Here is a 22217-nt window from a genome sequence, read left to right on the forward strand (position 1 = left end):
GTAAAGGAGCTGCAGGAGCACCTGAGCAGCAAGGGCCTACAGAGAAGTTATAAAAAGTGGAATAGCCTCAAGAGGAGTGTGACTTGTGCAGAGTGTCTGCTGGTCTAGAGGCAAAGCTGTGCTTCTCAGAGGTGCCAGGCAATGACTAGACGTTCAGAGTCAGGTCCTTTGTTTCCTTAAAGCAAGCTCCATTTTTACAACAGTGTGTGTGATAAAAAGGTGAGTGACAGTATAAATCGTGTTCCTTGCCAGCTTTTGTCCAAACTAAACCGGTGTGATGTGTTGTGGCTCGGCTGCTTAGGTGGGCTGGGAGATACTGCTGAGCCCTGATAGGGTTTGGGGGTATTAAGACCCCGAGTAGGTGTGTCAGTGTCTCTATAGCATATAAACATTGAGAGGAAAATGTCGTTCCCTTGGGAAGCAAGTTGTTCAGGAGCAGGGCAACCTGTTGAATACTTATCTGTGGGAATGTCAGCTTGATGGGATTCCTGTCAATGCTTACGGTTATGGCAGTAATAAGACATTTCCCAGGAATCTGCCCTTAAACTTTTGGTCTTCCAAACTAGATAAATTGAAGGCTACATATGATGCAGCAGAGGTGACAGTTTTTGTCCTAATTGGAAAATAATTTGGGAGACTTATTTTAGGTTACATAAAGCCAAGAAAATGGGGGTAGGGGGAAACAAGCCTTTAAAAGAAGGGAAAACTCAGTAACTTATACTGCAGTTTGTTCCTTAACCAAAATACAGCTCTTGTTAGAACAGACACAGAGAATTTATACCAAAAGGTACACACGAAGATGCAAGCACCATCTCTTTCCACTTGCATAACCCTATTCTAGGAGATTGTCAGTCTGAGATGAGCAGCACTGTTGCAGGAACTGCCTGTGCAGCCATGCACCAGCACACGGCAGTGCTCCATGTGCTGGGCTCACTGCCTTGCATCATACGGTGTTGCAGGTGCACGCTCATTTTCTTCTGTGAATCTTTTATTTCCAGAAAGCTGTGGACCTTTCCTTTTTGTGCTCAGGATAGCAGCGCAGACTCACTTAAAAGGGAAGTTTACACTGAAATCCTTGGCCTAACAACATTAGGTGGAGGAGAGGCTCTCTGTTGACGCAGGGCCAGTGGGTTTGGCTCGTGTGCCTGCTCAGCCACGTGCCTGCACCCTGGGGCACGTGATGGGAGGACAGGGGCAGATGCTTCCTTGGCATGAGGGAACAGAGCAGAGCGCCTCTGTCGCCTCTGCTCTCAGTCACATCCCCTGCAGCAGGCAGAGCCGCAGCGCAGCGCAGAGCCCCCCAGCACCCGGGCTCTGCCGGGTGCAGCGCCCGCCGCCGCGCGAGGAGCAGGTGATCCTGAGCCGGGAGCAGGTGATCCTGATCGCTGCTCCCCCAGCCCAGGGCAAGTTGGTAACTCGCTCCGCCGACTGCTGACCCCGTAATCTTCCCATTCCTGAGCAGAGGCAGATAATGTGAACAGTGGCTTTAGCACCTGGGACAAAAATAGTTTGCCCCTCGCTCTGAGAATGTAGGTAGCAAACTGGAGGAGATATCCGAAGTGCAGGGCTGGGCCAGACCCACGCCGTGGGCCCGGCTCTGCCATGGCCCCGTCCTCAGGGACCCAAGGAAAACACTGAGGGTCTCTCAGCCTCATTTTCTTCCTTTGGAAAAATCAGGATGATGATAATATCAGCCAACTCCAGAAGGATATTATAAGAATACATTTTTAAAGGATATTTCTAAATGCTTTTAACTTTCCAAAGGGAAAATGGGAAATAATATTAACAGATGAGCAATGCACTTTGTTGAAAATGGGTCTTTATGAAGGCAGTGGATTTGCTGCTTCTGCAGCAGCCCTTAAGGCTGTGTTACCACCACAGGGTAGTCTCACGAACTCTCCATTTGCCCTTTAAAACCTCCACACAGGCTAAGGAGTCACAGATGCAGCTGCAAGAAGAAACCACACACCACAGCCACGCAGGTGCATGTGGGCCCCAATGGGGAAGAATATTAACCATTTCCTGGTGAAAGGAACACAGCGGTCCCTCTCGCAGATAAACTAACCTCGGGGCAGTTCCAGGACACACCGTGTTCGGGAAGCTCCTGCCGCTGTGACTGCAACGCTGTATGTAGCTGCACAGACCCTGCCCTCAGTGGCAACAGCCTAGAAAGCCTGGGTTATTTATCAAATTCAGTTAAGTTTGTGCATTTGTCCAATGTGGTATGAAAAGCCTTCCCGATGTGATTTCTATTGCTGTTTGTTTTAAGCTTTGAGGCTGGAAAATATAGTTGATATTTACCACAGTATTTCTAAGCCTGGATCTGCTTTCAATAAGCTGATTTTATGCTCTGCATCTGCCCTTGACAGAGATTTGCAGTAGAATCATTCTTTGTACCTGGGAATAAGAAGAATAATTCATAATAGATATGTTATTAAAAGTGTCCTGTATGTTTTGAAGAAAATTGTGTCATGATCCTCTCTCATATATTCTGTAATTATAATTATTGTCTGGAACTGAACCTGCAAAAGTAACAAGGTACGTTTCCCTTCTCTGAAAGGATTAATGTCAGAATTGGGCTTCCCAGGTGAATGACTGCATAAGTTATATTTTAAATTCATTTTCTATGAAACTGCTTTCAGTTACCTAGTTTGATAGACTATCAAGATGCAAATGTAGACAAAGTAGTATTTTTTAAGACACTTGATATCTATGAACCTAGTATGATTGGCTGAGCTGAAGCTGTTGCAGGAGATAATGATGTTCTGCTGGAAGGCAGTAACGCTTCGATAAACTATGACGATGATAATGTATTGAAATAACAACATGTGGTACTGCAATCCACCCACGCACCGTCATGCACCACACCATAAATGTCAGGGTGTGCTGATAGTTTGGTTTCTCTCCTAGAATCAGAAACCTGGCAGCCCTAGCTGTGATGCTCACAACAAACTCGTGTTTTGTTTCATGTCTCTGGCTGATTGCAGCTCTGCCCGTGGTCTGTCTGACTTGAGGTGGTGATGGTGCATGGTTATTAGAGGCTTAAAATCGGATTTAGAAAAGTACTTAGCCATCCAAAAGTTTCCGTACTGGCGGAACCCTGCTTGAACAGCAGGAGGCTGTAAAACTAGGCAGAAAAATCTAATGCATAAAAAGTTTTGCACTACATTTTCATCTTTTCTTGCTTTCAAGCAGAGCAGAAAGTAACCTTTTTCCTTTGATTCTACTTGAAATAGAACCAGAAACTTCTCCAAATGTTTTTGAGCTTCCACATACCTGAAAACTTAGATTTGACATAAGTTTCAGCAGCATTTTATGGGAGTTGTTAGTTGGAATGATAGCAGAAGTTGAATTTTATCTTCCCTCCATTTCATAGCAACGAAGTGATTATGAAATATTTTCTTATGTTTGTCATCTTATTTTTTAAATTAAATAAGCCAATACATTCTTAATAACCTGCCTTCAAGAGTCTCCACTTTTGTAGCTCCACTGGTGAAGCTGAAGTAAATGTGAGAAGTTTCAGGGAAAACTGCTTGCAGAGATGAGGCTCAGTATAAAGAAGGCCTCTCTGTATCTAGATGGGAGCTGGATGCCATTTCAGCACCCACACTGTCAACCGTAATCCCAAGAACCTCAACTTCTGCTTAACTCCAAAACACCTGCTTTCAATAGGTGCTTCCACTCTAGACATCCAAAAGTCCAATTTGTGGCCTGTTAAGGTTCTCCTGCTGCACATGCGTACTGGTGCCTGTGGGCCGGGGAAGCACGGATCCTAGCCGGCACGGAGGACCAGTGGGGCCCCCCACACTCCCCACTGCTGCCGTGGGCCCTCTTTGCTCTGCTCCCTCCCCGCTCCTCGCAGTGGGGAGGAGGCGACGCCGGACGGCGCTCAGCGAGGGGCAGCGATGGCAGCGGCGACGCTCCCTCGCTCCGCGGCGTTCCCGGCCTGCGGCAGCGCCTCCCGGGCCCCTCTGCACTAAGTGTCCACACCAAGAGCAGCCTGTGATGCCCTGGATGTCCCTCACCATGCAAGGGCTCTTCCCTAGGGCTCTGCTAGGCCAGCTCTTCCCTAATTTTCCTCCTGAAGATGTTTCTGCAGCGGGAGAGCTCGGGAGCACCCTCATTCACCTGCTGCCTCGCGGCCACAGTGCCTGCTAAGCAGGGTTTTACGGGGATCAGGGGCAGCGGGAGAGGGCACAGGCAGAGCTGCGGTGCCTTCCACCCTTGGCCACCAGCACCTGCCACTGCGTCCCGCCGTCCCGAACGCTGCGATGTGGCAGTGGCCGTGCAGTGTGGCACCTGTGTGGCACTTGTCTCCCGCCGCGTGTTGAACTGAGCCCTGTCCAGCTCTGTCCCCTACGAGGCCCAGACCTCCTCTGGGCTCTGGTTGTTGCTCTATGGGACGAAAGCTCCCCAGCACTGCAGTGACAGAGTTTCTCTTTGGGGCCTGCCAAGTGGGGCGCAGGAGGCAGGTGTAACCACATTTTGGTCCCATTCAGCTTTTGGTCCTTTAGGTGAAACTGCCAGTGATAACTGAAGCGCTGGCAGTGCTGGTTACGCCAGGGCTGCCTTGCTACGTTGCTGCCATCCGCGGCTCCCTGAACCCAGCAGGCAGGCACCGTGCCTCAGCGCCCGGCACGGGGCTTTTCGTGGCTATCTCACAGGGCTCTAAATCCAGGAAGGGCCTTGCAGAACCCCTTCCCAGCCAGAAGAGCCCCGAGTCCCACAGCAGGGCCGACGCACGAGTTGAACAGCATATGTGACCCAGCGCACGCTTGTCTAAGGCAAAGCACTTCTGCGACTTCCTGCACAGGGACGCAGCCCGCGCCGCCTCTTTCAAGTGCTACGGGGGAAATGGAAGAAAAAGAAACACCAAGGGTGGGAATTAAAGCAGAGTTTTCATTTCCTCTTTCTTGTTTGTTACTTGGTCCTTCTCTAGTAACAGGCAAAAAAAAAAAAAAAAATACAACAACAATAAAAAATAATAAAAAACAACAGCTGCACCTGGGGTTTTTACATAAATGTTCCCTCTCAGTTCAACTCGTTCACCTCCCGGTACGGCCGAGCCCCAGCAGCACGGGGCCTTTAAGACAGACGGCTCCCTGCCCAGCTGTTGACTTGCCTGAAGGTGAGACCTCTGCTTAAATTCATGGCTCCAGCTGTCAAAAGCAAAGAAAAGCAGCTTTTCCTTGGCGGCTCTCTGCTTTGGGTAGAATTTGACATCTTCCTCAGTCAGCAGAATTTAATCAGCATCGAGTGCCCACGGCCTCCCGGCTCCACCGGAGCCCGGGCGGGAGGCGCGAGGGGGAGAGCCCTGCGTGCAGGCACCGGCTTCTGTGAGAAATCCCAATCTCGCCGCTGTCTGGAAAGAGCCTCATTATTTCCTTTGACTCGAGGACAGCGGCTCTCGCGCGGTAACCTTACCCTGCTGGGGCTTTGCGCTGCCGCCCCGCGAAGCTGCGAGCAGGTAAATGGAGGGGGTTATTGACAGCTGACAGCGATACCGGTTTCCTAAAGCAAGCTGGTGGAATGGGACCAAGGATATGGTTTCCCAGATGTGGGTGAACAAGCGGAGCCAAGGGATAATCTGTAGGAGCAGGATACTCTGCTTGCTTTTCTCCCAGGGAAGAGTTACTTTCACGTAGGTATGAGCAAACAAAATGGCCCAGCTCACGTAGCAGAGCTGCTGCCCCAGGCCTGGAGCCTATAAAACCCCACAGCTGATGCAGTCATGAACAACAAGAGGTCACAAGAGCTTGCTGTGTGCAGTGATGCTCCTTGCAACCCTGAGAGCGGCTCTCCCAGAGCAGGATCCCACTTGCTTTCCCAGGATCTCACTTGCTTTCCCTGCTGTGGGCATTGCTTTCCTGCAGCCCAGCTCCCGAATGCGCCTGGGAGAACTGAACTCAAAAAACAAAAGGGGGTAAATTCACAGCATTCCCAGCCAGGGAGGTGTGGCGGGGGCTAGTTCCCATTAAAAATGTCAGTCCCATGCACTCGCTGCTGGGGCTGCCGTCTTCCTGCTGCGGAGCCGGCCTGTCTGCACGGAGAGCCCGACCCAGAGCACGCCGGGTGCAAGCTGGCTGCTCTTGCTGCTGACTTGTGTTGGCTCTGTCTCATTTAAAATAATGTGCTCACAATGAAGATGAGCTGGATACATGTTTTGAACACACAAACCCCAGACATTCCTACGTACCTAGTTCATTTCTGGCACCTGCGGCTCTTACCCGTTTCCTCACCCAGTCAGGGTGCCCACTGAGGAGGAGAAGGACGTGCTGGTTTTCTCCGTGTTTACCTCTTCCACCTGTTTGACATTAGCTTGCATAATGGTGCAAGGCTAAATCAAAGGAGGTGGCTGGGGGGAAGCAAACAGGAAATGAAGCAATGCCCAAGATAAGTCAGGCAACTCGCAGTGGGTCTGCGAGAAAACAAGGCGGGCAGTGGTTGCGACTGGGAAATTCCCATCTGCCTGCCCGCCTCTGGTGTAAGCCTGGAGCAGGGGGCACGGAGGCCCCTGCCAGGAAAGTGGGGGGCCTGGGAAGGTGCGGAGAGCGGGATGGGAGCGCAGGCCGCGGCCTGGTGCAGCAGATCCCGGGTTACCTCCACACAGGCGCTTGGGCGATCAGTGCGGCGCTCGGGGTGCGCGCTGTATTCATGGGTGTGCGTGGGTTCGCTTGCCTTTTTATTTATTTCTTTATTTAGTTTTTAGCTTTCCTCTCCCCTTCATGGTTCTCTTGCACGTGGGGGATGAGGTCTGCAAACACGGTGAGCGTGGCTCCCGTGTTGGCCTTGTGTTGAACTGTGTCCTGGAGGGCCGCGCACGGCACCTCTCCTTGGGAAAGAAGTCTCCCTGAGGACCCAGCTACAACGGGAAAGAGCCTCCTAACCCACTCCACTTCCTATGGTCTCCAGCACCGAATGCGCCACCAAAGGCAACACCCATTATCCGGGTGCTGCTCATCGTTCTCAATATTTGCATTCAAAAAAAAATCTGATTAGGGCCTTTTAAAAAATGCAATCTTTCTTCCCTTCTTAAATGTGTCTCCTTAAATCTTTACACTGCTAAAAGATACAGCGTGGATCCTTGTAGAGCATATGAAGTTTCCTCTCCTCAAGTGATATCGCACTTACATGACCAGCTAACTGAAGACATCTGGTAGATGCAATTATCTGAATGCTGCACATTTGTTTTAGATATGGCTTGCTACATTACTCAGGGCTAATCTATCTAATCAGGCTTTTCTGTCAATAATGTTATGTGTGAATGCAATTTTCCATTGTCGACCAGATTCAGGCAGTGGTCATATACTGTTTGGCAACTTTTTAGATGCACATGTTTATTTTAGTAATTCTTCCCAGCCTACCATAACTAGGCGAAGTGAAACACAAATTCACATCTGGATCCTGAGCCTTCGCTCACTGTAATGTAGTTTCAGGGCAAAGGGTGAATTTTGTGACAAATTTTATGTCTGTAGGATCACTTACTATAAATACACTACTTGTGGGCAGTCAGCCAACTAATAATGTTGGGTGAAAGAATCAATGGAAAAGACTGAACTATATTTTGTTTTAGAATTAGTCAAAAGTAGGGATATTTTGCTAAAGGTTCTAAAGTTTTCCTCAGATTTGGCGGAAGAAAGTTACACTGCCCGTTTTACAAAGCAGTAGGGAAACAAGTCTTGGCAAATGTCTGCAGAATGTTTCTACCAGCTCTGTTTTATCTGTTTTCTAAAAAAAGACCTATGGACTCTGACACAGCCAAGTTACTGTGGCTTACTGCAATGCCAGTGTTAGCTAAACCTTGGTAATTGAACAAATACATGCTTTTAGCTGGGGCAAACACAAGATAAATGCTATTAACTTTTCTCTAGTGCATAAACTAACATGTTTTAGCTCTCAGTGGGAGACGCAATTGCAGGTCAGTCTGTGCAGCTCAGCTGATGGCCGGTGACTTGCTAAGCTGCCGCGGTCTCAGATGTGTGTGAAGCCCTGAGCCTTCCCAACAAGGACATCTGTCCTCATGCCTGACCTGGGTAACACAGAGGGAAAGCATATTACTAGTGTTATTTAATTTGCATTACGGTGATACTTAAGAGCTCCGGTTTGGATTAGGACTCTGTTGTGCTAGGCATTGTATAAACACACACAAAGGAGCGACGCTGTCCCTGAGAGCTGCCCGCCTTATGCAAACACGCGGGAGGTGGGTATGGTTTCACATGGAGATTTGGGCTTCGTCTTCCTCAGCGCCTCGTGCCAGGCAAACGTCGTCAGTTCTTGTGGATCCTCCTGACTCAACAGCGGGCGCCTTGGCGTGCGCTGTGCAGAACTGGGGCTCCGTCAAGCTCAGGGATCTGTGCAGCACGTAGAAGGTTGCTCAGAAGGATGCTGGAGGCCAAGCTGGGGTGGGCCCTGTGAGTTTATTCCAAGGGCAGCTACAAATTGTCCCCACATGTTGCAGTTCTAAGTGAAAAGCAGGAGTCCTGGCCTCGAGCAGGGGAAAGCAGAGCCGAGCACCCACCACCTCGTGTCAGGCAGCTCCGAGGTCGAGCTGATCCGCCACTGGCAATGCTACAAGGTGGGCTGGACCTGCCATATGCTCAACACATACAGGATTTCGGAGCAGCCAGATGAGCTACGGTGCTCCTTCTCCCGTGGGAAGCATCTCCCCATCAACTTTGAGATAGACGGGTAATAAACAGTAACCATATTCGTTCGGTATACCTTGAAGGAGGTAACTCAATCAGGAACAGAGAAAAGCTGTTAGCTTTCTCCACAAGATATGCTTATTCATTTTCCCCAAAGGCTGTTAATGGGACTTCTGGCTTTGGCAGAAGAAATCCTACTTTATTTCCTAAAGCCTACTAAGTAAAGATGAATCACAGGCAATTTTAACCTGTTTTGAAGTGGAGCTCCTTCCTTTACCCTATGCGTGAATGGCAGGGTGGCTTCTGAAAAGGAAGTGGATAAAAGCCTGTTAGGATAATTTACTCTGTTCGGGAGCGTGTAGCGATAGGCTTAGCAGTGTGTATGTAAACAGTGCTTGGGATTTCCCATTTTCTGCAAGTGAAGGGCTCTGTGTGCAATTATTTTCTCTTAACTTCCTGCCTTTCTCTCATCATTGAAGATGTGGCTACCTTACTCCTATGAAACTCGTTTAGAAAAGTGGCACTGCTGTTTAGAGAGAACCAGTGAGTTCAGTTGTACTCACAAGTTTCCCTGCAGAGCGCCTGTGAGTACAGCAGTCTCCAGTATGGGTACAGCGTGACTCCAAACCTGTGTGGTATGGATAGGCGGCAAAGAGTTTTACAGGTTGAACCACTGATGCAGGCAGATAGAAAGCATTTATGTGTCCAGGAATGTGAGAATTCACAAAAACTGTATAAACCTGTCAAACGAGACCCATCTGTTGTTCAAGATGGTTTTATTTTGTTTGGAAGTAAAAAAGCGGTGCAGTCAAGTAATTGCCCTCTTACTGGTAAACCGGTTCAGGTCAAGAGAGGGGTGCAGAGCTCGCACCACTTAACTAACCTCACCATAGAAATGAAGTCTTGCCTTTGCTGAGATATGTTTTATCTTGGCTCTCTCATGTGAGCAGTTACTTTTCAGTAAAAAATACATATTTCTACGATTGTAGACAAGATGCATAAACATTTGACCCCTGAAAATGTGATATATAGCTCAAGACAGACTTCAGAAAACCTGGCGCATGTATGTGCGCTATAAACCCCCTCTCCCAGGGCCAGCGCTGCAGAAAGATAGCGATGAGCTGTGTTTGGTCTCGCCCTCCATCCACCCCCTCGCCTGCCCCGCGCCTCCCCTCCGCTGGCTGTGGGATGTGCCAGTACTTGTCTTGGCACGGGCCACCCTTGGATATGAAACTAGGGAAACCTGCGGCGTGTCCGTGACTCGCTCGGCCTTCGCCGGCGCCCCTCTGCTCGCCGGCGGACGGGCAGAGGTGGGTGCTCCGCGCAGGCCCCAGGGGCGGCGGGCGCCATTTGAGCTCCCATGGAGGAGCTCCTGTCAGGAAACCTTGGTGTGTGTGGCCTTGGCCTGCATCTCCTTGCTTAGGCCTCTCTGCAAGGATTGCCCTCAGGGGTGATCTCGTGACAGAAAACTGCCCACTAGAATTTGCTCAGCCCTTCATCTCCAAAGAAGCTGCCAACGAGCAGCTGCTTGCTGAAATGTGGATCCCCCTTCAGCTGCAGCTATGGGTCTCCCTTTAGCTTCAGTTAACTTGCTCTTCATTTTAACCGCTGACCCAGCCATGAATGGCTCCACTTCTCATCCCCGCTGCCTAATGGTGTCTTATCCTGGTCATTAAACACTAAATGACCCAGTGAGTCAGCAGCCACACTGTTCGCCATAGATAAGCATCTATGGGCTCCACATAAAACCTTATGATGCAAAGGGTCTTCCACATCATAAGGCACTGTTAATAATTGGTGAAGCTCTCTTCTCTTGTTAAATTGTCCTTGTAAAATTCAATGGAAGGTTTTTATATAACCTCACTCCACTAATCATTATTATATGCTAATCTATTCTTGTATTGATGTCAGGCTTTAGTTCAAACAGTTATTTTTCTCTTCCTGATGTTTTCTCCCCTCCCATATTTTGAGGAAAGACAGATACCCTGCTCAGCTGCTGTTCTGCTGCTGGGTAAAACAGGTTCTTGTGGGGTCTTCTAAGACAGACTCGTCATTTCCCTGGTTAGCATTTGCTCTTTGTGTGAACGTGGGTGACTCTCTGTGCTGTTCTGGATTGCATGTGTTGTTCTGGATGTGGTTTTGATACTGCCTTACACAATGGCAGTAATATCTTCTGTTTCACTAAAATGTCTTGTCTAATGCATCCTGTGATTATGTTTACCTTTCCCATAGTTTTATCATACCAATGGCTGAGTTATTCTGTGAATGCTGACTGTATCCTGTTCCTGCCATGTCTTTATAGCAGAAACCCTTGTTATCTCGATATATGGCTTTCTCTTCTGTAATAGTGATTTTTTGGGGTCAACAGGTTTTTTTTTTTTTTTTCCTCTGATATTCTAATCATCCTCTCTGTTGATGAAGCATCTCAATTTTGTGGCTTCAACAGGTTTCATTAGCATGTTGTCAGGGGGATTTTTTTTAGGCCTCCATCAGCTTTGCTTAAGACAAATGACAGAAGGCTCCTTAACTTCAGCCTTCTGCTATTCCTGATGGGACTCTCGCTCCTTAAGTGACAGTACGACACTTGTGTTGCAGCTCTCTGCTTCGTCAGTGGTAGAAGTGGTTCCCCCACCAGTTCTGCTAGATGTTTTTTTCCAGTGGAAGAGAAGTAAGATAAAACCAACTTTAACCACACAGCGGAGCACAGCGGAGCAGAAGCACGATCCCCTGTGAGCAGAGCTGAGGGCTAGTTTCCTCATGTGCTTGGCAGAGCAGTTGCCACACCTATGGAAGGGGACAGAAATGGATTTCTGTTGTATATTCTTCTTGAACGTGCTTTATCCTAGAGCAATCCGGGAGTCACCAAGCAGGCAATTTTCACTGCAGTGCAGCAGTATCTAGCTGTGCCCTTCATTGCCAAGACGGTCGCAGAGGAAGCTGGAAGCAGCTCATTTTCTGTTTCATGCAGCTGCACCCTGTGTTCAGTCTGGCTGGCTCTACAGGGGCAGGCTTGGGGTGCAGCATTTCAAAACATTTAGAACAAACCCTGGGCATCTGTAAAAACCACACGGTGTACAGTTAATGCACCCAGATGTGCTGTCAGCCCTACAACCCTGCATCCGAGTGGATGGAGCATGTAAATCTTGGAAGGCTAAAGCTGAAAGCACAGGGAGATGCATAAAGAATTGTGTTCCATCCAGGAGAAAGGGGGGCTGGTGAGGTGTTATCATTCTCCATTAATCACCTACATCTCCAACCTGCCTAAATCCTCTGAAAAGAACCAGCAAAGAAAACACCAGCTGCTGTAGCTCCTACTTTTTCCTCAGTACCCTGCAGCCTCCCTCCCTCCTCCTTGCCTTGCCCAGACTGTGTTTATTTTTACTGCTAGTGAATCAGCCAGGAACTTGCTCCCTGCAACCAGAACAGCTGAGAACAAGCTGCAGTTTGTACATTCCCTGAAACCCCCGGGTTTGTTTTGTAGCTTGTGAGCAGCAGCAAAACAGTGGAGGAAAGGAGAGAAAGCGATACACGGCTCCTTCCTCACCCGGAGAGCTGGACTTTCATTCTGCAGCGAGGGGGACTTCCCCAGCTTGCCCCTTCAACGCCTGTCAGCTTTCACTGGCGGCTTTAGGCGTGCTTAGTTTGTGAAAGAAAGTTGTCAGCACTTGAACTGTAAACTCCTTGGGAAAAGAGTCGCTGTGTTATTATGTAGGTGTGCTCAGCTCCCGCAGTAATCCTGACGGATTGCACAAGAGCGCCGTGCTGGAACATAAACAGCACCGGAGCTCTTCATTCAGCGGCAGCTGCTGCTTCTGCCGGGGCCACAGCGCGAGGGCTGTCGCTGTGCACAGCGGGACTGGCCTCCCAGGCCTCTAGTGCTGGAGAAGTGAGTGAGGAGAGACGGTGGGACATGGAAAGGGGAAAGACAGAAGGAAAAAAGGAAAGGAATGGACACTCCCCACCCCAAAGGATGTATACAGGAAAACAGGGAAAAAAGCGTAAATGTGACACAATCATTCCTGTGGGAATGCCCATCTTCCTGAATCAGCGGGAGGGATCTCTCCCTGATACTGAGACATGTAACCAGAGCCCTGCTCGGGCAAGACCCGTCCAACCATGGATTCTCCTGTCACACTTCAGCCATGGTCCTTAGGAGGGTGCTACTACTGATCCTCAAGCAGCAAGAATTTTGGAAAGCCAGATTTGGAGTCCTGTCCTCCAGGGAGCTAGGAAATGCTTCTTTACAGAAACACCAACAAAAAAATAATTTATTTTTCCATGCTTTTGTGGCACAGGCCTGTGGCAGAACCACTCATTTCCTGCACAGTTAGATCCTTCTTGCCAGGACTGCTTTGCCAAAAGATAGTTTTATAATGCTGATAATCAGGTGCCCTGCAATAATAAAATTCTGATAAGCTCCTCAATATGGCAAAGCATTTGTGTTACAGAGAAAACAGAGCCTTTTATTGAAAAGTACCCCCCAAAAAACTTATCTTGACCTAGAAGTGAAGAAAGTGCAATTAATTAACTTGTTTCTGAAGTCTGACTCTAGACATAGTAGATTTTCTAGCACAGCAAAGAATTGTGTGTTGTAACTACAGGATACAGCAATTTGTTTATAACAAGGAGGGAAAGATTCATGTTAAATGTGGTCAAATTACTATGTTGGTAACTGCTGAAGTTGGTCAGGCTAGAGTGGGAGCACCTGAAAAGGCATTGGATGAACTGCTGTTGCTAATAACGATGTTGTTCACAGGTAGATGATGTTCCCCTACCCTTGCCGGGCAAGACACCCTGGCAGGATGTGTGGCTGCTGCCCTGGCAGTGCTTGTCCTGTGCTCTCCTTCCTCCATCAGGAGCACCCCAGGATACCCCCAGGTGCAAGCAGCAGGCTATGGGAAAGGTAAGGATGTCTAAACACGTGACAGGCGGTTATCCTCTGGCAAACTCCCTCAAAGTACACTCCTGCATCTCCTTTGGAAAAACAAATTAAAAAAAATGAACATGAGAGAACACAGTAGCTTGATGACAAAATAATGTTAGGTTTAGTGTAGATGAAGCCACAGTTTCATCTGAGGGTTTATGGGGGCCTTTTTCTTTGGTGGTCTTGAATTACCCTTTTCTGAATGCTCTTATGAAGACCTAGAGCATGGTTGGATCACTGCAATTTTTAAGTGCGAGAGCCTCGTTCCCTGATGCTCATCCATTGCTGTGTTCCACCACCTAAACTCCAGGCAGAAATTCCCCTTTTCCTGTCCTTGGCAGTTGAAATTCCAGAAAACTTCCTGCTTTTGCTGGCACAGTGACCCAATCGCAACTTGCCCAAAAAACCCCCAGTGAGGTTCGTAGGCGAATGTCATTCATTCATTTACTTTTAATCCTTGGACGTGGCGGTTTCTGGCAGGCTCCTCTGTGAAACGGCTGCATCTCCTGGGTCAAAGCCACGTGATCCTCATGGTGGGCAAAGGAGGTGCATGTGGAGGAAAGAGGTGCCCCGTTTCAGCGCATCTCCCGGCCGGGCACGCAGCCCTGCCACTCTAGGCAGCCCCTTTCCTGATCCAAGCACGGGCAGCCTCAATAAAAGCAAAGAGATAGCAGCAAACTCACATTACAGTTTAGGTTGCTGCTTTTCCTGCTTCTGAACGACTCTAGTCATAGCTACGTTTGCTTTTCTTTACAGAGCTGCACCCTGCAATCCTTAATCTCACAATATGCCTTGGAAAGGAAGGGCAGCTCGGGTCCTGCCATGGGGGAGGATCATGGGAGGTGGAACCCATGCGGGTGGCAGGATACAGCAGCAGGACAGGGCCCCCTGCGACCCATAAGAGAGGGTTAAGGGGTTGGCAGGGAGCAAACCACTAGAGGAGGAGGTTGTTCAGAAAGGCACCTCTGCTAATGCTCCCTCTGCTCTCATGAACTGGCTGCTGTTGAGAATGGTTATCAAGAGTGTGTTCTCTCAAGATGGTGCTGAAAACCGTCTATAGGAAGGCTGAGATTGTCTGTGGTGTTGTAAGAAAGGCTGGGCGACGCTGGCTGACACTTGGGCTCCGAAAGGGCTGCCCGTAGCTCTCCCTTTCTCTCTCGTGGGAGGCAGGAGGAAGGACACGAGCTCACAGTGCTCAGGCTGCTGCTTCAGACCTGCCACCAAGGCATCCCGGCCACCTGTAGAGCAGGGACAGCTTTAAGCCCTGCTTATCTCGGCCTCCTTCTCCCTGCTTTCTTCCAATGGCCAACCTAGGCCCAAAGCAGGGGGGTGATGTTGGGGCAGAATGGGGAAACAGGCAGACAGCTAATGTTGAAAACAGTTTTGCTGTGCTTAGGCCCTGCAGTTTTTTCTTTCCCCCTATTGTTAAATGTCATTGAATACTGGCAAAACAGGAAATTGCTTCCTCCAGCCTCTGACCCAGCGAATGCAGCGCAGCTGCTCGTTGCTCAGAGCCGCCTCCACAGCACCCTGTTTGTTCCTAGAAAGTAGCTGGGCATTTTGAAGGAGCATTCGGGAAGAGCAACAAAGCTGGAATAAGCAGGTAAACTTAGCAGCTCATAAAAGAAGGGACTTGCACTGGAAGTATCTGGTGGGAACAGTCAAAACCGTCTGCTTTCCCAAAACTGGGGCTTGTGGAAATGAGAGCAATAACGTCCGAGCCAATCTCTGTCACCTCAGTCATCTCGTGACCAGCTTAATTGTGCCTTTGTTGTGCTGGGGCTCTCGCCTCAGACAGCCTCGCTGTGCAGCTATTGTTTCCCAGGCTCTGCGGCCTGTGTTGTGATCCTCGAGCCTCAGAAGTCCAGCCAGGTCTTATTTGGCTGGGAGGCCTCCAAGGAGACAGGAAGCGGTGCCGGTGGGTTGGTGGGTGACCCCTCTCTTCCTGCGAAAGCGACACCCCAGCGTGCCAGGGGACCGGCGCTGCCCGGCCTTCTGCTAAGGAGAGCTGGGGAGAGGACATCAAAGACTCCGTGGCTCCGTCCGTAATTACACATCCCCTAGTGTCCACTGATAGCAGGGACAGCCTCGTCCTCTTTAATGACACTCTGTTGACCTAGAATTCCCTTTGATTTCTTTTTTTTTTATTATGGTCTGATATTTCTCATTCTGTCCCCTAAATGCTTTCATTGGGAAAAAGAAAAGGGATCTCTTGTGGATTTTTTTTAGATAGCACTTCTGTGTTTCTGAAAGTAGGATACATCAATGTGAAGGGAATGATGCTCAACCCAATCTCTGTCACCTCATTACTCTAAAGCTCCAATTTTAATTAGTGCTTTGCACAGCTTTTACCCAGATATTCTGTGTCTGCTGAAAAATCCGTGATATAAAATGAAGTGATGACTCACTACTCTCTTTATGCTGGAGGGATGAACTGTGTGGTTTGGTAGATACATTTCTAGAGCACCCAGAAGGTGCATGACATTCTTCAGCCCTCGTGCTGCACCACAGAAGTTCACAGATGACTTGCAAAAACCAACTGAAACCAGGACAGAATTTCATATCACAAAAAGCCATTTTAAGCTAATAGCAAAGGTTTAAGTCTACTGCTTACAGTTTGCAGCTCCAAAGACAGAACTTATGTTAAGTACTGCCAAATACTGGCAGTGTCTTTTATGCCGATGTGAATGTGATGTTTTATTTTCACAAAGTCTTTGAGATCCTTGGGCACAAGCTTCTCCGCCAAGTGCGCAGTGCTGCTATAGGGATAACTTTGGCAGTCTCCCAGCACTAGCTGCCCTTGCGTGTCCCAGCCCCTGTGGCTCTTTGGAGCACGTGGTGCTCTGGCTGCAGTTCTGCCAGGCCCTCTCTGCGGCCGGGAAGTCTGGCAGTGCGTTGCAGCTGTCCTCCTAAGGAGCGGTGGAAAAAGTCAGCAACATGGGAGATGCTTCCTGGGATGTGTGTGGAACCCTGGCACACTCACTCCTGCTTCATACGCAGGTGAGAGACACCCACCTGGGGAGCCCTATTTTATCCCAGTGATCCTCAAAGATATAAATAAGACACTGAATCCTCAGTTCACGGCTTTAGGAATTTGCATTCTGCTCCAGCTGAGAGAACTAAATAATGAGGCAAAACTATCAGGATATGCCTCTAGTCCTGGAGGGGATAATGGGAGGTCACTGTGATTTGACCAGTCGCATGTCTCTGTGTGGGGAGCTGTGAACACTTTCTGCTTGATTTGTGTTCCCTTCCGTAGGTGAGGACCGTGTTCGTCTGCGCTCCAGCCTGGAGCTCTTGCTGCTCGTTTCTGCGGTCGCGCACTGCCTGCACTCTGCACGGGAGGAGCTCGTGCAGCGTGAGGCTTCTTCCCGGTGGCTGCAGGAGGCGGCTCCTGCCTCCGAGCTGAATTTAGAAGGCGCTGCAGCCGCAGCAGCAGCAGCAGCCACAGCAGCAGCAGCGGCAGCAGCAGCTGCAGCAGCAGCAGCGGCAGCAGCAGCAGTCACAGCCGCAGCCGCAGCAGGGCTCTGCTCAGCTGCAGCACTGCGCAGGTGGCAATGCTCAGAACGGGCTGTTCTTTACTACTTCCCTGTCCTCGTTCGTAGCGGTAAATGAACCATCAAAACACGGCGTGCGTGTCCCAGGCTCTTTTTTTTATTGTTATTTTTTAAGCCCGCGGCACCGCGGGCTGCACAAGCAGCCTGTGCAGCGCGGGGCTGCCTGGCTTTCTGTCAGCCCTCTGTGAGAGAGGCTGCCCCAGAGGCCCGCCACAAAGCCATGAGGCACCAGTGCAGTGAGTACATAACTACTCCAGGCCTTCCGTGACAACTTAGAGAACCTTTCTAAAATCCGGATGTACTTCAAATCGCTGGAGTCCCCTCCCTTCCCAACACTCAGTCTTTTGGTGTCTCACTCCATCTCCACTTTGTTTTTTACCATCAGAGGAAAGCACTGCACTGGGGTTTGAAGAAACAAACCTATTTTCCGGTCTCCCTCACAAAATACGAATCCCAGGTAACATTGCTATTGCTAACACAGTGAAAGCCAGCATCTGTTGAGCTCAAGGCAATGGCTAACCTGTCTTTAAAAATAAATAAATAAAGTAAATAAAGCTGTATTAAATAAAATAGGTATTCAATAAGGCAAACAACACCAACTGAAAATGTCTAGAATGGAGCTCAGAGTGTATTCACTGGACCCTAAGACACAAGGGAAGACTCCTGTGTTTCTCACAGAGTTTTTCCTTGGAAACTGGCCTTCCCACCTGCGGCTTACCAGCTTTCTGTGTACATCCCGGTCGCAGAATGGTCTTTCTAAAATCACTGTTGACTTCTCTACCTGAATCTACCAGAGAAACTGTCAGAATGTCTTTTCCTTCCATTGTTCCTGCCCTAACAGATGAATAAATCTGCCTTGTGCACGTCTATCTTACTCACTGGCTCTCTTATCATCGTTTCCTTGCGTGGCCTTTATTCCTTTTCACAAGGACCACCTATAAAGATGAGTTTAGGTGCAATTTTTGGGTTGACATTCACCTGTACCTAGGGAACCTGCTGCTTGCTTTGCTGGGAATCCACCTAGCGCTTGTTAAAAGAGCGAGTGTTCGCCAGCCTTGTGTGGATTTGCTTCTCTCTTTTCCCCACACACAACTTGCCGGTGTTTCGGTAGCCGTTCCAGGGCTAATTGGCTTTCTGTGCCAGCAGTTTGGGTAAACGCTGGCTCTAAAAGGCTGGTGAGGCCAGGGAGGCAGTGCGAGCTGCCCCTCTGTTTTTAGGGGGCTTATAGGGCGTTGTGGGGGTGATAGGGGCATTTGCAGCAGCACAGGCTCTTCCCGCCGTGCGCAGTGACACCTTGCCGAGCTGTGCCTCAACCCACACATCAAAGCGGAGCCGCGGAATGACCCGCTTGCCAATTCTGGCCCATTATCTGTTATTAGCTCCTCCGGAGGCCGGGGGCGAGCAGTGGGTAATTTACAGTGTGTTACCGCACTTCTGCTCTCACTGTGGTGTGCCACAGCTGAATCTGTGATAATCCAGAATGAGAAGCAAGTTTTTTTCTGGCTAATTCACATAGGTCGTTGCCAACCTCTACTAAAGTTGATCAGGAATTTAATTTACTTCTAATTTTGTTTTTCTGCTTCCTGCCCCTCCCACCCCATGTAGCAAAGCAGAAGCTTTCGGCGCTGTTTCTCTCCAGTACATGTTTGCTTCCAGGAAAACTTGGAAGCGCAGCAACAACCTCCTCTGGTCTCTGCCAGGTTTCCTTCAAGATTTAATGATTCAGGTGGCTTCATTTACTAAATTTTTGCCCAAAAAAAAAAAAAAAAAAAAAAGATTTCTCTACTGACACCATAAAGCAGAGCAAACAGGACGGCTGGTAGGAGACTTATTTTTATTGCCTGGCCCTAGTCACATGTCAGATCAGGTTACAAAATACTCGTACCCCTGCCAGCTCGCAGGATCTACCAATTCCTCTGGCTACTGTTTCAATCCAAGATTTCTTTCTTTTTTTTTCCTCCTTTTTTTTTTTGTTTCTTTTTTTCTATCTTTTTTTTCCTTTCTTTTTTTTTTTTTGCTGCTGGAGGGGAGGAGGGGAGCTGGAGGGGAGCAGGGCAGGAGGGGAGCTGCTCCGCTCGGGCAGCTGGGAGAGCAGCGCGCAGGGATATCCTGCCTGGGAGTGTTCCTGTAGTGTCTGCTCAGCACTTTTTCACCAACTGAACAGTTTATTCCCTCTGAGTGCTGGCAGCCCTTGGCAAAATGAAAGCAATGTCAGCACTCCCCTGCTCTGTCTAGTTTTTTGGAAGAAAAGCAGTAAGAAAGTTCCATTTTCACCTTGTTTGCATGCTGAAGGCTGCTCCACTGATTAAACTCTGCTGTTCCGTATTGGGAAAGCAACTTTTAAGGCATGTGAACACTTTTACAAATTGGATTTCACCAAAATGATTGCCATTCAGGAAGATAAGCTTACAAAAATAAATAATAATAAAAAAAGCTACTGAATTTCTCAGTGAAGGGAATCCAGAAGATTTTGTCCATTAGGGGAGCCATTTTTCTTAGTAACAGTGAGACACAAATATTTTCTGAAAAAAATTGCTCATAAAACAATAAATTTGAACAAGATAAGTTTCACCCAACTCTGATTCAGAGTGCTGTGCCAGAACTGAGCATCAGAAATCCTGTGCTGGCAGTTAACTCCTCCGCTGGTACAGAAGCAGCCCCAGTTATCCCCTGTGAACGAGCAGAACTTGTTAGCTGAAACTGCCAGCGACCCCTCGGGCAGAGCAGTGGCAGTTACAGGATCTGCGCATGTGCGAGTACTCACACTGAGAGATAGTAGAGGCCCTGAATTTGTGACTCATATTTGACTAATGTCAATAAGAACCAAACTGCCAGATCTTGCAGTGAAGATTTGCTCCGTTTTGCTTTTTTTCTGAGGAGCTTGGAATACCAGCCTTCTTAAGACCCTCCAAAGCCACATTTTTCTCAGAGTTTCTGGTGTTATAGATGCCTTAAGTCTGTAACTTCCCACATGTCTGAAATGGATGTGCTATTCCTCCCAGGAGTCACGACAAGTTGTCCCTTGGTTTTCCCTTTCTAGGATCTGTAGCCACTCCATTTGTGGTTTTTCCTTGCTCCTTCCCTCTGAAATCCCTGCTTTCCCTCCTGAAGCAGGAGTTTGTGCTGAAGAGACAGAGACCTGCTTCTTCCCAGATGTTTCCCCTTTGTCCTTTTCTTCAGCTTACGGTAGTATCGAAACCCCTGGTACTAGATATCCCAGCAAGGCCCATCTTTCCTATATAGGTCGATGCCCAAGATCCTGGGAGAGCTGCACAGCTCCCTAGGCTGAAATGGGCATAGTTAGGACTACAGACCCAGAAGGCACCTTAGCAACAAAAACGGTCCCTAATAGATGAGGATGATGATGATTTTCAGGCAAAAAGGAGGAGGAGGGGCAGGAATGGGGCTCCATAGCACTCATGCCACAGGCATTAATGCTTCAAGGCCACACAAGAATCCTCTGGTGAATTCAGGGGTCAGAATTCAGATGAGAGCTTGAATCCCAGTGTTTTAGCTGCGAGACCACCCATCTTCTCTTTTGGCAAGCACGAGTGGAAATGCATTTCTTCCGTGTTCCAGTGTCTGTGATCGTAGCAGTTTCCAAGAGGAGTATGTTGCAATTGTTTGAGCTTTTCCATTTCTGTTCTTCTTTCACAAGTTGTCTATAAAGATTTGCAAAACTACTACATTGTTCTCATTCAGATCTCTTGAAAAGGCAGCCATTCTCTTGGTTTGTGAACAAAAACATCTTTTGTGAGGAGGAAGTGATGACTGCTCCTGCAACTGGCCAGTACGGAAGGAAGGACATGTGAGCAGTAACTTCTTGCGTCCACCTGTCTTGTTGCAGACACAGGTTGTGAGCTTTTAGGGGCAGATACCATCGCTTTCCGTGAACGTGGCCTGCCCTACTGCTGACTATACATACTATGGATGATGTTCCCACAAAATGTCGGTTTTCAGAACGTTTGAATAACATATATCAATAGCATCAAGTTTTATGACGTATTTTGTGCTATGATAAGCAATGTAAATTATTTTTCTCAAGTCCTCCTCTCTCAGCTCTCTCAGAAAAAAAAAAACTACTGGGAGGGTAAAAACATCCACAGCTAACGAAAGGCATTAATTTATTAAACCACTAGACTTGAGTAAACCAGAGCCATGTTGTGATGACCTGCGTCTTAGGGTTTTGTTTCCCTGTGCTTTAGGCCCAGATGTTTTATTTCTGTTTGTGCAATACTAGCACCCTCTACTGCCTCTTGATGAGTCTGCAAGGAAGACTGTAATGAGGGTAAACTCGGGGAAGGGCTTTTGAAACTGATTGGACCCACAGGTTATGACTTGTTTTTATATATGAAGTGACAGCTCCCATGAGAATGGTAACTCTGGAAGATACCCCACGTCTGTCTATAACTGTACATTTTAACTTGTAAATAAAGAATGCTAATTCTTTGGGGACTCAAACATTTCTCAAACTGAGAGTAGGTCTAGGGTCCTGATCATTTTGTATCTTCAGTCTCATCTTTCACCCTGAGCCTAAAGCAGTCAGTGATTCTAGCAAAGGTTAACAGCATGGCTTATGATATGTTCCTGGCCCCGTGTAAAGTCTAGATAAAAGTGACCTGGACGTATGAACTGGCTTGCAAATTTTCCTCCTCACGAGCTGTGCAGTTCTGGGAGAAACAACACTTTTTTTTTTTTTTTTTTTTTTTGGGCCTTTTTTCATATATGAGTGCTGTATGTGTGCCTTAGGAACCCATCAACTCATCAGGGGTTCATCTTGGCAAATCTTTAAAGATGAGTTTTGATCGCAAAGGACAATCCTGTAGTGCCATCACATCGCAGCTGTGGTGATACTACTGCTGGGATAAGGGCTGGATTTTGAAGTAGACCTAAAACCAGGTGTTTTTTCCAAGCTCCCCTCACAGAAGTAGCTTTTCTTAAAAACAAAACAAAAAACAACACAGTGAGACACTATCTTCCGCAGTTAAAGAGTTAGTCAGCAGAGGCCGAGCAGCACCGGAGAAGTCTCTTCCCCTCTGTGCCCGCACACAGCGCCCGCCGCTACATCCGTTAAACGGCCGCGCGGGACCC

General features: G+C 48.4%; 1 protein-coding gene across 1 annotated transcript in view; it reads left to right on the forward strand.

The window, feature by feature from the left end:
- The first annotated feature begins 18465 nt into the window (after positions 1-18465).
- Positions 18466-22217, forward strand: part of SRP14 (signal recognition particle 14) — a 6993-nt gene continuing 3241 nt past the window's right edge. The window contains exon 1 of the mRNA XM_026051839.1: positions 18466-18534. Coding sequence (XP_025907624.1) covers positions 18466-18534 — 69 coding nt within the window. The remainder of the gene's footprint in view (positions 18535-22217) is intronic.

This window comes from Nothoprocta perdicaria, unplaced genomic scaffold (assembly GCF_003342845.1).
Source record: "Nothoprocta perdicaria isolate Ctin4 unplaced genomic scaffold, notPer1 scaffold_8, whole genome shotgun sequence".
Classification (NCBI taxonomy): Eukaryota; Metazoa; Chordata; class Aves; order Tinamiformes; family Tinamidae; genus Nothoprocta; species Nothoprocta perdicaria.